The sequence below is a fragment of the Plectrocnemia conspersa genome, unplaced genomic scaffold, assembly GCF_051122295.1.
Source record: "Plectrocnemia conspersa isolate PC_06_02 unplaced genomic scaffold, ASM5112229v1 ptg000009l, whole genome shotgun sequence".
Lineage (NCBI taxonomy): Eukaryota > Metazoa > Arthropoda > Insecta > Trichoptera > Polycentropodidae > Plectrocnemia > Plectrocnemia conspersa.
This window is the reverse complement of record NW_028277173.1, coordinates 1,965,866-1,979,881: the sequence shown is the minus strand read 5'-3', so window position 1 is coordinate 1,979,881 and position 14,016 is coordinate 1,965,866. Positions and strand designations below refer to the sequence as shown.

The following is a 14,016-nucleotide window of genomic DNA, read 5'->3' as shown; positions in this document are numbered from 1 at the left end:
AAATTTGTCGTTTTCTGCTTTGCAGTTCCTGCAGATTCCACGTCCGTGTTTTCAGATTGTAAAAATTTACTTGTGTAATTTATTTCTGTAAGCATTTTATGCCAGATTAGCAATCCACAAAGAAATTCACAGTTGCTTTAAATTTGATGCAATTCATTCCGCTGTTAGACGTACAGGTGAATCTTTCTCTAATTAAACAACTTATTTTATAGCAGAATATATGCCTTTTAATTCGGTCTTCAAAGCACTAACAGCGTTTATATGGCTTTCTTGCCTAGTAGTACTCTATTATTTCAACGTTAATTTATCATTCATAGACTAAAAAAATTATAATTTCAATTGTTCCTTTTACAGCATTAAAAATGACTCAATTTTAAGACTGGCAGACATATGGAATGAATTACGTGCATGGATTTATATTTCAAATATTAGATTGTACACCGTTTCTTATACTTTGCATATTGGCTCCATTGTCGTAACCTTGACTACAAAATTGTTCGATGGATAAGTCATATTAAAATTACTTCGATCATTTTTATTCCAGTCGTGTCCTCGATATTTATGAATTCTATGACATTCCTTAATTTTAACTTTTAAGTTGCAAACTTCGGATTTTTTTCAATGTGCACATATCGCACAATTGACATTTGTTTTTTATTACTTTGATCTGTCGCGCAGTCCATAATTATAAAAAAATGCGAAGCTTTTTTTACCAGGTTTCAAATTTTGTCTAAGGTAGCATTTGCGATAAAATAATTTCTCCCTGGATATTTTTTTTACAAATAATGCATTTTTTATTGATTTTTTATTACCCATTTTACCTTTTTAACTTACACTATCATATTTCGAAAACAACTCTATAATTTTAAGAAATTTGCCATTATTTTTGCTAAGTAATTTATTTAAAAATATACTAAATGCAATATTTTCCAAGGCCGTGGTTCTAATAATTGAAATGATTCTCTTGAGTAACTTGTTTTTAGTGTTCTACTTCTCTCAAGTACAATTTATTTCATAGAGAATCAAAGGTTAAGAATTTGCGTCGAACTATGCCCACCCCACAAGCAGGCTCTATGTACATAATATTTTGTATTACCAATGCTTCTCTGTATCACAGCTTGTATTCTTTGAAACATACTAGCGATATCTGTTTTTATGCATTCTGCAATTTTTAGACATTCATACATTTTAGAATATTAAAAATATTTGCTTGCTTATACGTATATTGAATATTTATTTTATTGTAATTATTTATTAGGTTTGCTTAGTATAAATGTCTTATTATTTTAATATATTATCTGAAAATGATTGTTCGTTTAAAAATATTTTTATTTATTTTTTATAATTTATAAAAAAAAAAATATCTTTAGCGCACTTCGTAGAGCGATGGCCGTTTTGAGCTTCGTTGGGGCCAAACCGGTCTTTGACGGCGCGAGTCACGGACGCTGTTGAATCGGCATGGAGCTGACGGATCAAAATTTGGCTACGCTAGCGCAGTACTTGCAGCTGACGCTCAGCCCGCAGTACAGCGTCAGGAAACCCGGTGAGTACGAAACTACGCAATCCGCACCGCGAAGTCCTAACCCCGCAACATTCTATCGTCTTTAGCCGAACAGTTTCTCGAAGGAGTCGAATCCAACTCCAACTATGGCCTGCTCATGCTACGACTCATCGACAAGAAAGACTTGGACTTGACGATCAGGATCGCCGGCTCGATCGCCTTCAAGAACTACGTCAAGAGAAACTGGGCAGAGGTATGTATGCGGCGTTTTTATTTTTTAGGTTAACCGCCCATATAAACAATTCGTATTGCGCAATGCGAATTAATGATAAGACTACAAAGTTTGTATCTCTTCAAAGTATTAATTGTCAATGTCAATTAATTGTAATGATTACACTGTACATACATTTTGCTAAAAACATAAAATAACTTGGTTAATATATAAATTACGCGTTGATCATCAGTTTTACTTTATAAGATCTCGTTATTTAGATATACTCATATTTTGCTAAATTTTGACGTTTTTTTATTTGTAAGTAATAAAACCAATTAGCTACCTAAAAATATTTTTTTCAATTGAAATTGAAATTTTACATCTAAAAAATGAGACTTGTTGAAAAAAATCTAATTAGACAGTAATTTGACTTATATTTCTATATCTTATCTTTATGGCAAAAAAAATTATCATTTTTTTAACTTTTAATAAAAATAACAATGCTATACCAAAATAGCTATTCATTTTTAAATATATAATAAGAGCTATGATTCTTCATTTTCTCATTAACACTTACAAATTAGCAAACACCGGTAGTTTTTTTTAATTTGTGGAAAAAAGTTTAAAGTAAAAATGAAATAATTTGGTAATCAATCCATGGTTTTGTATAATATGATATTTTTTAATTTCCTTCAAAACTTAAGTCAAAATATCTATACTAAAAAGCTGAGCACTATATGTTTTTGCCTGCTCTAGTTCGTCATATTTATTTCTATTTTGTATTTAACAGATTTGTTTCAAAGTTGCATGTGTACTTTTCATTTGTATTGAACAAAAGTAGTTTTTAAAAATGTAGTTTTTATCCACTGTAAAAAAATAAATGCTTTTAGTTAAAATGTTTGAATAAAGCAAACACGTAAGTTAAGTCCTAAACCTTTCAATGTTGACTTTGCAAAATAAATATGTATACATTTTTAATGGTCGTTCTTAAATCTCTATAATCAAGACCTTTATCTTCTGTTTTTTTTTTCTATAACAGATTCTTATTAATTTATTAATAACGTTAAGTTCTCTTAATTGATCTGTATTTTTAATCAGGATTCAAATATTGCCACTCCTATTCCTGAACCGGAACGAGCACAAGTGAGGACATCTCTAGTTGAACTTATGTTGCATTCACCGGGTCCAGTACAAAAGCAACTCAGCGACGCCGTTTCTATTGTCGGAAAACACGATTTTCCCACAAAATGGCCTGGATTAATCACGCAAATGGTCGAAAAGTTTGCCACCGGTAAGAAAAACTTAAAATACTTCAAAATACAGGGATTTGACTAATCTCTTGTTTTACTTTCAGAGGACTTTCACATAATCAACGGCGTCCTCCAAACGGCGCATTCGCTATTCAAAAGATACCGATACGAATTCAAATCCGAAGAACTATGGACCGAGATAGCTTTTGTCCTGGCGCATTTCGCGAAGCCCCTGACGGAACTCTTCGTCGGCACTCTGGGACTTCGACAAGCGCACGCCGACAATCCGGACGCCCTCCGCGTCATCTACTCGTCGCTGCTTCTCATCTGCAAAGTGTTCCACTCGCTCAACTCGCAAGACTTACCCGAGTACTTCGAGGACAACATGCACATTTGGATGCCCAATCTACTGCTGCTGCTGCAAGCGAAAGTGCCTTCGTTGGACACCGACGTAATAATCTTTACGGTGAACTAATATAGTCATATATTTAAATTAATTTGGTACAATTTAACAGGACGATAATGAATCTAGTGTCGTGGAAAGAGTGAGAGAGGCAGCCGTAGAAAGTGCCGGATTATACGCTTTAAAATACAGCGAAGAGTTCCTTCCGCATGCTCCGGGATTTGTTACGGCAGCTTGGGGCGCTCTTGTTGATGCTGGCCCTCAGCCGAAATATGATGCAGTACGTTTGCTTCTTCTTTTATTTAAGTTTATTACAGTGAAACAGTTTTTAATAGTATATATTTACAGTTAGTCTCGGGGGCTTTGAGTTTCTTGTCAAACGTCGCCGAAAAGAAGCACTACCGATATTTGTTCGACGATAAGAATACGTTAGCTCAGATATGCGAAAAGGTTATTATACCCAATATGGAATTTAGAGGTATGCTTTTGCATAATATGGAATGATTAACCTTGATTTATATTTAATTATTTAATAATTAATTTTAGAATCCGATCAAGAATTGTTTGAAGACAACGCTGAAGAATACATCAGAAGAGATATAGAAGGCTCAGATGTCGAAACACGCCGTAGGGCCGCTTGCGATCTTGTCAAAGTTCTCTCCGTCAATTTTGAGGAACAAATTTTTCAAATATTCGGACAATACGTTCAGGTAATAATATGTTAATACATGGATACCGGGGGTTCTAGACACACATGTTCGCATGAGGACGGGGCAATTTTCGAAACGTTCGCAGAATATACAGTTGCTGGCCGCAAGTTTTGCATTACTGGCGTCAAGTCTATGAGGTTATGACCTCAATAAAATAGTCTACGAAAAAATAGATATTTGAATTAAAAAAACAATAATTAGGTATAACCAGCTAACTAGGTACATAGTTTGTTTAATCCAGATCCCGCTCATGTGTGAGAGTTTCTAACTTAGCGTTAGACCAGCAATCGCACATGTGCGGGATTTTGCTTGGTGTTATACTGGGGGCTCGCATGTGTGATTATTTTTCATATGAGATATTACGTGGTGTTTTTTTTTATTCCTTTGTATTTGGTAATTTATTTTAGTAATATTTTATTATTCTAATGTGTATTTTTTTTATATTTCTCAGAATTTAAAACAATTCGTGCATTTAAATAAATACCTTGTTCCATAAAACGAATTCTCCGTGCATTTATGTAAGGTAAATCTTCGGAAAAGGATTCATGGGGTTTTCACTATTATGACTAATGCTCGCTCGCTCGCGTATAATCTGTCAAATTATAATGCACAAACAATTCGTTTTATGAAACAATTATTTTATATACTACTCATTTAAATTGTCCTTTAAATAAACGTGTTTTTTTTAGTTAATATTCTAAAAAAAAATTATTATTTACCTAAAAAACGAAAGAAAAAATAATATCGGTTTTTTGAACAACTTTTGAAAAATATTTCAATCATGAATTAGTTAAATAATTGATTAAAAAAATTACATTGCAAATATAAAAGACCTTCTCTTAAATCCCTTTCGTCGGTTTCACAAAGGCCAGAAATAATATTACACTTTTTACTGCTCGATAAATGGTAATGAAAAGTTGTAATTGTAAATCATGGAAAAATTGTTCAAAATTGAATATGTTATATTTTTTAATAATATTTTTCAAATCCTAATAGTGACATCACTTAGCATTATAAAAATATCTAAACGTGTTATAGTGAATGTGTAATTTTCAGTAAAGTTATATTTTCACTAGTATAAATATAATTTCACATGTGTTGCTCAACAACTGTTTTAAAAATATAATATTAAATGATAGGCGCTAGTGAAATTATATACTGCTCTAAGCTGCCGTTGATACTCAATTTACCAGTTTCGAAAGACACTTACTGTTCAAACCCAAAGCTAATTTAATTTAGATTAGGTATGGGTTTGAACAGCAATTTGTAACTGTCAAATTAAGTTTCAACAACAGTTTAGAGCAGCATATATTTTCAACAGTTAAATAATATTTTCGCTAGTAGAAATATATATCTACTGGTAAAAGTACATTCAGATATGATTTCACTGAAACGCCAGTGAAAATATATCTTCACCAGTAATACTCATTCACTGTAACATACATAATCGAAAACTCTTTTTGTTATAGTAAATCTATTGCTATCATTCTATTTTTTATAGTCGATTTTATCGTTTTTTTTTTCCATTTATTTGTGACAGCTGTGTTCACTTATATCGCTGGGATTGCAGTCCATAATAATTTTTTTTGTAATAAAAATCATATTCTAATTTATATGTGCTTGAACTAAATACTGTCGAATGAACGTTTCAAATCGTTTTTCTTTCCATCATAGGCTATGCTAGAAAGATCGGCCGGAGCTGCTGACGGAAGTCAATGGAAATGTAAGGACATTGCTCTCTTCCTCGTGACATCCATGTCGGAACGAGGTCGCACAGCTCGCACTGGCGTAACGGCAACTTCCAGCTTCGTAGATTTAAATTCATTTTTCCGTGATCATGTACTACCTGATCTAACTGCGGCTAATAGTAAGTACTCCGATAAAAATGCTAAATATTACAATCTCCGAGGATAGTAAAAATCATTTTATTTTCCAGTAAATTTCACGCCAGTTTTAAAAGCGGATGCAATCAAATATGTAATCACATTTAGATCGCTCTTACCGAAAGAGAATATAGCATCTCTTGTGCCTTGTTTAGTGAGTGTCAAATCTAATCGTAATATCTATTATTTAGGATCAAATTTTTTAATTCTTTGAATGTTTTTAGATTCAATTTTTAAACGCTGATAGTGTAGTGGTAGCATCGTACGCAGTTAACTGTCTAGAAAAAATTCTACCAATTGTGGGTCCAACGCCGAATCTGCTACAGATCGCTCCGAATTTAATACAAGCGCTCCTGCAACTTTTAGAAAAACCGGGACACAACGAGAGCGACTATGCAATGAAATGTAAAGATTGTTATAATTAATCATATTTTCTCATGCTTCTATTCTATATGATATTCATTTATACAGGTGTCATGCGATCATTGATGGTTTTGCAAAATGCTTGCCTGCCGATTTTGGGTAACGCTCTTACGCAATTTGCAAAAACGCTCACGATCGTCGCCAAGAATCCTTCGCGACCCAATTTCAATCACTACTTGTTCGAATGCATATCGCTCTCTATAAAGTGAGTCATAATATTTTTAATAATCTATATTATATGCATTAGTATTTTATATAATTCGCTCTACTTCATAGATTGGTATGCAAAGCGAGTCCTGCCGCAGTCGAGTCTTTTGAGGATGTATTTTTCCCTATATTCCAAGATATTTTGCAGCAAGAAGTTCAAGGTATTGTATTCATAAAATAAACTTTTGTATCGTTTTATTAAAAATGCAAATACCATATATTTCTCTTCAGAGATTCTGGTAAAGCACTACATGTTAATGATATCTAATTATTTGTCTGATGCGAGTGCGGATATTCAACGGATATTCTCTCAGACTTATTTCCAGCACTAACTCTTTTAAATGCTTGATTTTCATTATTAATTGCATCTTTGTAGTAGTTAAAATTCCGATCCAATTCGAAAGTATTTTCCGTTTATATATTTATTGAAATATTCACATTATAAGATGACATGTACACTTGGTGTACATCATAGGAACGCAAAGGTTAATAATACGTATAACCTTTTAAATATATTTTTTTCAGAGTTCATGCCATATGTTTTTCAACTGTTGAGTCTGCTCGTTGAACAACGATGCGCCTTCAGCTCGGGAGGACTGCCTGAAAATAGCCCTTACCTTGCTTTAGTCAGTTGTCTTTTGACACCGCCTCTTTGGGACCGTGCGGCTAATGTGCGAGCTCTCGTCAGATTACTATCTGCTCTCACAGTGGCTGCTAATCAACAACTCATTCGCGACAACAGACTGGTAATACAACAATAACTAATTTAAACTAAATAGATGCTTTACATAACCTTATTGCTTAGAACGGAATGCTGGGAGTGTTTCAAAAACTCATTGCCTCCAAAGCCAACGATCAGGAAGGATTCACTTTGATACAAAACATGCTGCAATACATACCCAAGTGAGTATTTATCAGAATGATCAGAATCAAATCGAATTCTTTCTTTATTGAACTTTTATTTCAGTGACACAATGCGTCCATATTTAAAGCAAATCATATCACTCATGTTTCAAAGACTGTCATCGTCTAAGACGACCAAGTTCATCCGCGGACTGATCGTGTTTTTAGGATTTTACGTCTTACGTTTCGGAGCGGCGAATCTCGTCGAAACTTTGGATGAAACGCAACCTTTGTACGTATGATTATTTACCTGTTAAAAATAAGATATTGCAACACGCTAATTTTTTATGATCTTTTCAGCTTATTTGCCATGTATTGCGAACGTATCTTAATACCGGAATTGCAAAAAGTCACAGGATCCATCGAAGTGAAAATGACTACTGTAGGTTATACTAAATTGCTCTGCGAGTGTCCAGATTTATATAGACCGGATGGCAAATATAGAGGTCTTTGGGTTAAAATAATGGAAGTGAGTATTTCAAATATTATATAATAAAATCTTGGTCCATTTGTTAAATCTAAATCTTTGTTCATTTCAGGCTTTAATTGCACTGTTCGAGCTGCCCAATGATGAAACGCTCTTACCAGACGATCAACTGATAGACGTGACGGAAGAGACAGCTTATCAACCTGCATATTGCCAGTTGATGTCTGCACGTCAAGACGTTCCCGATATACTCAAAGGTTCGTCATACTATGACTACTTTAATTCGAAACGATTGTTATTATTTATTTTGTTTTTTTATTTTAGATGTGGCCGAGCCTCGTCAGTTTTTATCTCAATCTCTAGGAAACTTTTCAGCGTCTAACCCTGGAGTGCTACCGTCGCTGCTCGAGCAAATGTCCGCTGATCATCGCACGGCTCTCAGCTCATATTTGCAAAAATTCGGCGTCGCGATAGTGTAACTGTTTCAAACCGAGCGTTGATTATTTATTTTTATAACTTTCCATGTTTCAGTATGATTTACGAAGCTGTGATATGTACCGTTCTGAGTTTGTATTTTTCTATGATTAATAATCATTACTGTTTCATCTCTATAACTTTGTAATTATATTTTATAATAAAAATACGATGAATCTAATTAAAACTATGAATAATAAAATGCTTTTTATGTATCTTTTTTTATACTACCTCTTGGTCTCAAAAGTATCTATTGTATCTAAAGGAGACAAATATGGACCTAGTTGGTAGGCCCAAAATTTTTATTTAGGTTATGACCAGGAGATGTTAGGTCCTCACTACCAGCTCGCAAACTGCTGATGCGACAGCGAGCCTACTTATAATAATATGTAGAAATAAAATACATATACTAAAACAAGCCTAGTGTATGAAGCATTGCTCATTCGGGCACCGGTAAGACGTCCTTCCTTGCTCAATATGCTTTGATAAATAATTATGACTAAAAATGGTACATTTTAACCGCTTGAGGATGGGTATCGCACATGTGCAGAATTTTCGAATTTGACGTTAGACCGGCGCCTGCATATATGCAGGATTTAGCTTGGCTATACATGACATATGGTTGCATTATAGTGTTTCTTCTCGAGAAAAATGTCAAATCGAAAATTCTCATTTCTCCAAAAATTTTATAAAGGTTTTTTTATTATAAAAAATTTAATTCGAATATTTTTAAAAGTTTACATTGCCCTTTTTATGACGCTGCATAAGTAAGGGCGGATTCATGCCTAATATGCATACTTCTTGAAGGGTATTAATAGGGGTCTGGGAATAACAAAAAAATGTTTACAAATTTGTAACACTGAAACTTGCCTTAGTTTTGCTTAAATAATAAAAGAGCCAGATAAGAATCCCTTCCGAAGATGTTTGAAAATGTGTATATTTTCTCGGAAGATCGAAAGTATTTGTATGACCGACAATTTTATTGCGATTTTCTATTACTCTAACCGGCAATATAATAGACACATTAACAAAAAGTATAGAATGTATAAAAAAGAGAATAAATTGAGAATAAACACTAAAATCGAATAATAAAATAATTCACAGTTAAATAATTAAACTAATATAATCGCTAAACAAGCACTATATCATTATTAAACATGGCTCAATGAAATGCTCAAATCACTAAAAAAATATTCACTGACCTGCAATTAACAGTGATGCATAAATTTCAGTGAAAGGCAAAAGAGATAACTATTATTACATTTTTTTATATATTTGCCGTTTTTGACAACAGCTTAGTTCCCATAAAAAATAATTTAATTGATTATTCTGATTAGGTCAAAAATATATCATAAATAGTAATTTTACTATTTATGATATATTTTTTAATTTTAGGCTTGTATGTTGTATATGATAATGAAAGCTATAATGATAACAACTAAAAATTCATAATTAAAAATATTAAGCAACAGCAACCTGATCAATTTTGAAAGTAGTAACATTTTGTCAAGTTATTAAATTGGTAAGAAATGTGTCAGTTTGAATGTGTCGTTCATTCAACTTGTAAAAGCGCATTAAGGACATGTGAAGAATTTGATTTCCGAACATATACTAAATGCCCTAATACTAAAAAAGAGGAGAATATTCAATTGTATGCGTACTGCTTGTAAAATCCATCGCTTGGGCCAAATTGACCGGCGAATATAATTAAAAAAAAGTTCTATTAGGGATGAAAAACGTTAAATTTTCCCGGCAGGCGGCGCCAGCGTCGCTTCGCGAAATCGATAGTGCGGCAGTCGTCCCTCGGGCGTCGAGTGTTGTGCCGGTAGTCGGCGGCGGAGCAACTTTCGGTTGCCCCGCGACGCCCTAACGCCACATTCCCCCCGCGCGCCCCCTCAGCCTTCAAGATTCCGCCGCTACAACGCGGCCGGCCCCCAGGCTGCCACTCTCAGGTACGAGTCCGCCGTCTAGCGCCTTTTACGTAACCCCCCGCGAGCGAGGTTAGGTCCTCCATCATGCCGCCCGCGACCTTCGACAAGAAGAAGTACAGGGAGAACAAGTACGGCAACCGCGGCAAGCTGAACAAGTGGCGAGAGGAGAAGGAGAAGAGCGCCGTCGAGGACTTGCGGCGCATCACCGGAAAAAACATCGCTCGTCGCAGACCCAAACTAGACAAACAAAACAGGAGCGGAGAGCGGCGCCTCCCGCAGGTCGCGCAGGAGCGCCTGGACGAGAACAAGGCCGCCAAAGAAGCCACCGAAAAGGCGAAACGAGAGAGGGCCGCCGCCGCGGCCGAGTACGTCCGCAAAAAAGCCGATAAGTTCAAAAAGCTCAGCAAGAGGACCAAGAGAGGACAGCCGCTCATGAAAGACAGGATGGAAATGCTGCTGGAAGAGATTCAAAAGAGCGTTTGAAATCGGAATTGCGTACCAATTTTCACACCGTCGGATGTCAAACGCGCATGCGCGACCTGTCAGTGCTGACAGATCTTGTGCGCAATAGGGTTGCCAACTCCAACAAAAGAACTAATTAAATTTTGTATATATCGTGTAGCCAGGGATGTCAAAATAAAAATAAAAACATTTTCCCGCAATCAGTCCGCTAACACTATTTCTGGACATTTTTATTATTATTTTAAGTAAATGTACGAATATCTAAAAATATCAAGAACGTACAAATAAAATAATAATCAATACAAAAAGCAGTTTTATTAATAAATGTCTTAAATTTATAATCAAGTTAAATGCTAAGCGCATCATTTTTTCAATTGAAAATACGTATTTTGCTTTTAAAAAATGCTGGTTAACTAATTTGACCAAGACCATTGAATCAATTTTTATGAAACTTTGCATCTTACTTCCGTAAAACGTTTAAAAACACGCTTTTAAAAAATTACATGTCTTCTTTTGAAAAAGTAGAAATCTATATTTTTGGGGTTTAGTGATAATTGCTTACATGGCAACTGGAATCACGGGAAGATTTATACAGACCTTGGTCACAAGGCAACTTGCTCCTACGAATATTGCTCACACAGTTCAAGGAAAATTATTTAATTTCAAAATTAACAGGACACAAATGAAAAAATTTAATTATGAAAGCTGCTGACCTGTTAAGCAAAATATATATCAATGCACGGTGATAGATATAAACATAAATAAATAAAAGCAAATTAATGCAATGTATTTCATTATTATATAGGAAATATTTGTTTTTAACTTCTGTCATAATTTGCATCTGCTCTGTAAAGTATTTCAAAGCTATCCCTATACAGTGGTACTTTGGTTATCCGTCCAAAAACAACTTTGAAATCCGAAACCGACGAAAACCGAGGCAATTATTTGTAGTATGTATTAACATTACGAGGCATGTAATTGTAGTATGTATTAACACTAACACTGGCAAGTAATGGAATTGTTTGGCTAGACGGGCGGGCTAAATTCTCACACAACGAGAAACAATGCAACATTGCGCAGCGCGTTGGTCGCGTACCACTGTATTTCTTATGTGCATATTGTTCTATTCAAATACTTTAGTTAATAAATATTTTTTCCAAAACTATAAATAAGTGAAACAACAGAGCAAACGTTTCAAGATATTGTAAAGAAGAAAAAAATGTGTAGATATATTAGATTAAATAAAATACATATTAAATTAATTTATATAAATTCCAAAATATCTCAAATAGCCAATATTAAAATATTACTATATAACCATTTTTATTCATCGTTATTATAATTATGAATTACTTTAATCCTGTATATTGAGATTTAAGAAGATATTCAACAATAATAACTAAATTGCTATTAAAGTAAAAAATCATGTTTTTCAGGTAATTTAATTATGACCCAAAGTGAAAAAAATTCAATGCATGATTAACATTTATTAGGATTATCTATCAATTTATTTTGGTTAACTTTTTTAAAACAAAAATCTTGCATATGAAACTGCTTCAAATGAACCATATACACAATTATTATTGATTTTTCTAAAAAATCAGTATAAAATGTCACAATTACTGCTATACATTTGTTTGTTTAACAAAACATAACATACGTCACATTTAACAGAGATCAGCTTTTATTTCATTTCCTATTTCCTTCAATTATAAAATGTCTGCTAAGTCCCACATAGCTACAAAATGAGAGGCAGTTACCTTTTTTATTACTTAATAAGCATGTGAAGTCTTCCTTATTGTCCTCGCAAAACAGGCGATCTTGAATGTATTTCATTGAATATAATTTACTGCTTTTATTACAATCTGTAGAGACTTGAAGAACACCATGCCAGTGATTTGGAAATCTTTTGCTGGTGAACTATGCAATAATATTTCGTTGGACAAAATATTAGCTTGTGCAATTTTGAAAATTCTTTAATGGTTGGTAAATATTAAGAATGTATATCTTATCTAAATAATAACCTACCAAATGTTTACCAAACCATAGAATGCATTTAAAATTTGTTCACCGGTAGGCTATAATATTTATCCTAAAGTCCATTTCCATTATTGTACCATCAAAAGATTTTATTTCTTTCAATGACAATTAGCTACCAAAATTCATCGGTAAAGATAGATTAAAATACGGTATTGGCACCGTATTCTTTAGAGGGCACATGTGCTGTCAGCTGATTTAATCATATGCAACCAAAATAATATACTCCGATGTAACCGAATATTTTTAATATATGTTAAATAAAACCCAGATCCATAAATAAAGATTTACACGTGATGTTTATCTTGCTCGTATATATGCGAATGAGCAAGAAAAAATATAAACAAACACTGCACATTTGCTTAATGTTATGCACATCAAAAAGAAAAATAGTATTTACTATAGAAGGTGAAAATCTATCAACGAGAGATCTGGTAAATTAAAAATATGCTGAGAATTGTAATGTCTTGCAGTATAATTGGTCCATATCTATTGATCAATATTTTATTTTGCCTGATGTTAAAAGAACAATTAACTATATAGATATTTTATGTTAATATCAAGAATAGGTTTTTATGAAAAACACCATTTTTCTAGGGGGGTGGGGCAAAAGTTGGCCAGTCAGTGTTTTTTTTTTAATATTTCGATTTCATTAAGCTTCATAGTATTTCATTATATGACATGCATTTTTCTGGCCAATTCAAAAATGGGGGGTAGGGCAAATACTCCCTACCTGTCCCCATAAATTACGCACCTGAAGAACATACTCTGTATCCAGTTATCCACCTTTATCAGCTTTCATATCGCTGCAATGTAACGAGAAACAGCAAGACTGCTGAATCACATGTGAGAGTTGAACTGCTGTACGTAGATTAGCTTTTATCTTGGTTTTCCATTGTTGAGGCTATATTCAAATTCGTATTAAAAAGTAATCGCAGTTATTTTGTGGATAACCATCTTGTCGAGTAACTTACAATAAAAAAGCAAATTCAAAGTACCACATCAATTTCAAATAGCCAATTGGTATAATATCGTTTAGAATATTTCTTATTTAACAGGTTAAATTTACAAATTAAAAGCTTTTATTTATTTAGCAGGTTGGTGCTAGTACAGCAGCGTTGTATTAAATTAAATAGCATTTAATTATACTAGTTTGATTTCATGCCGTATTAAATAAATAATTTTTCTCAG

General features: G+C 33.6%; 2 protein-coding genes across 2 annotated transcripts; both read left to right on the top strand.

Moving 5' to 3' along the window:
- The first annotated feature begins 1,413 nt into the window (after nt 1–1,413).
- On the top strand, nt 1,414–8,597 carry Cse1 (chromosome segregation 1). The gene is made up of 18 exons (XM_088191537.1): nt 1,414–1,543; nt 1,609–1,754; nt 2,814–3,006; nt 3,070–3,416; nt 3,481–3,648; nt 3,717–3,846; nt 3,915–4,078; nt 5,753–5,945; nt 6,015–6,115; nt 6,186–6,366; nt 6,433–6,589; nt 6,661–6,752; nt 7,117–7,337; nt 7,397–7,494; nt 7,559–7,726; nt 7,795–7,963; nt 8,034–8,178; nt 8,246–8,597. Exons 1-18 carry the CDS (start codon nt 1,459–1,461, stop codon nt 8,398–8,400), a joined length of 2,913 nt encoding a protein of 970 aa, XP_088047663.1. The 5' UTR covers nt 1,414–1,458; the 3' UTR covers nt 8,401–8,597.
- A 1,756-nt stretch (nt 8,598–10,353) lies between these two features.
- Nucleotides 10,354–11,096, top strand: LOC148231524 (uncharacterized). The gene has a single exon (XM_088193416.1). The coding sequence runs from the start codon at nt 10,411–10,413 to the stop codon at nt 10,807–10,809; it is 399 nt and encodes a 132-aa protein (XP_088049542.1). The 5' UTR covers nt 10,354–10,410; the 3' UTR covers nt 10,810–11,096.
- Nucleotides 11,097–14,016: the final 2,920 nt, after the last annotated feature.

Coding starts and splice junctions, on each gene's coding strand:
- LOC148231524 (XM_088193416.1), top strand. CDS start 10,411: ATGCCGCCCGCGACCTTCGACAAGAAGAAGTACAGGGAGAACAAGTAC.
- Cse1 (XM_088191537.1), top strand. CDS start 1,459: ATGGAGCTGACGGATCAAAATTTGGCTACGCTAGCGCAGTACTTGCAG. Junction 3,649..3,716: donor CTCAGCCGAAATATGATGCA/GTACGTTTGCTT, acceptor ATATATTTACAG/TTAGTCTCGGGGGCTTTGAG. Junction 4,079..5,752: donor TATTCGGACAATACGTTCAG/GTAATAATATGT, acceptor TTTCCATCATAG/GCTATGCTAGAAAGATCGGC.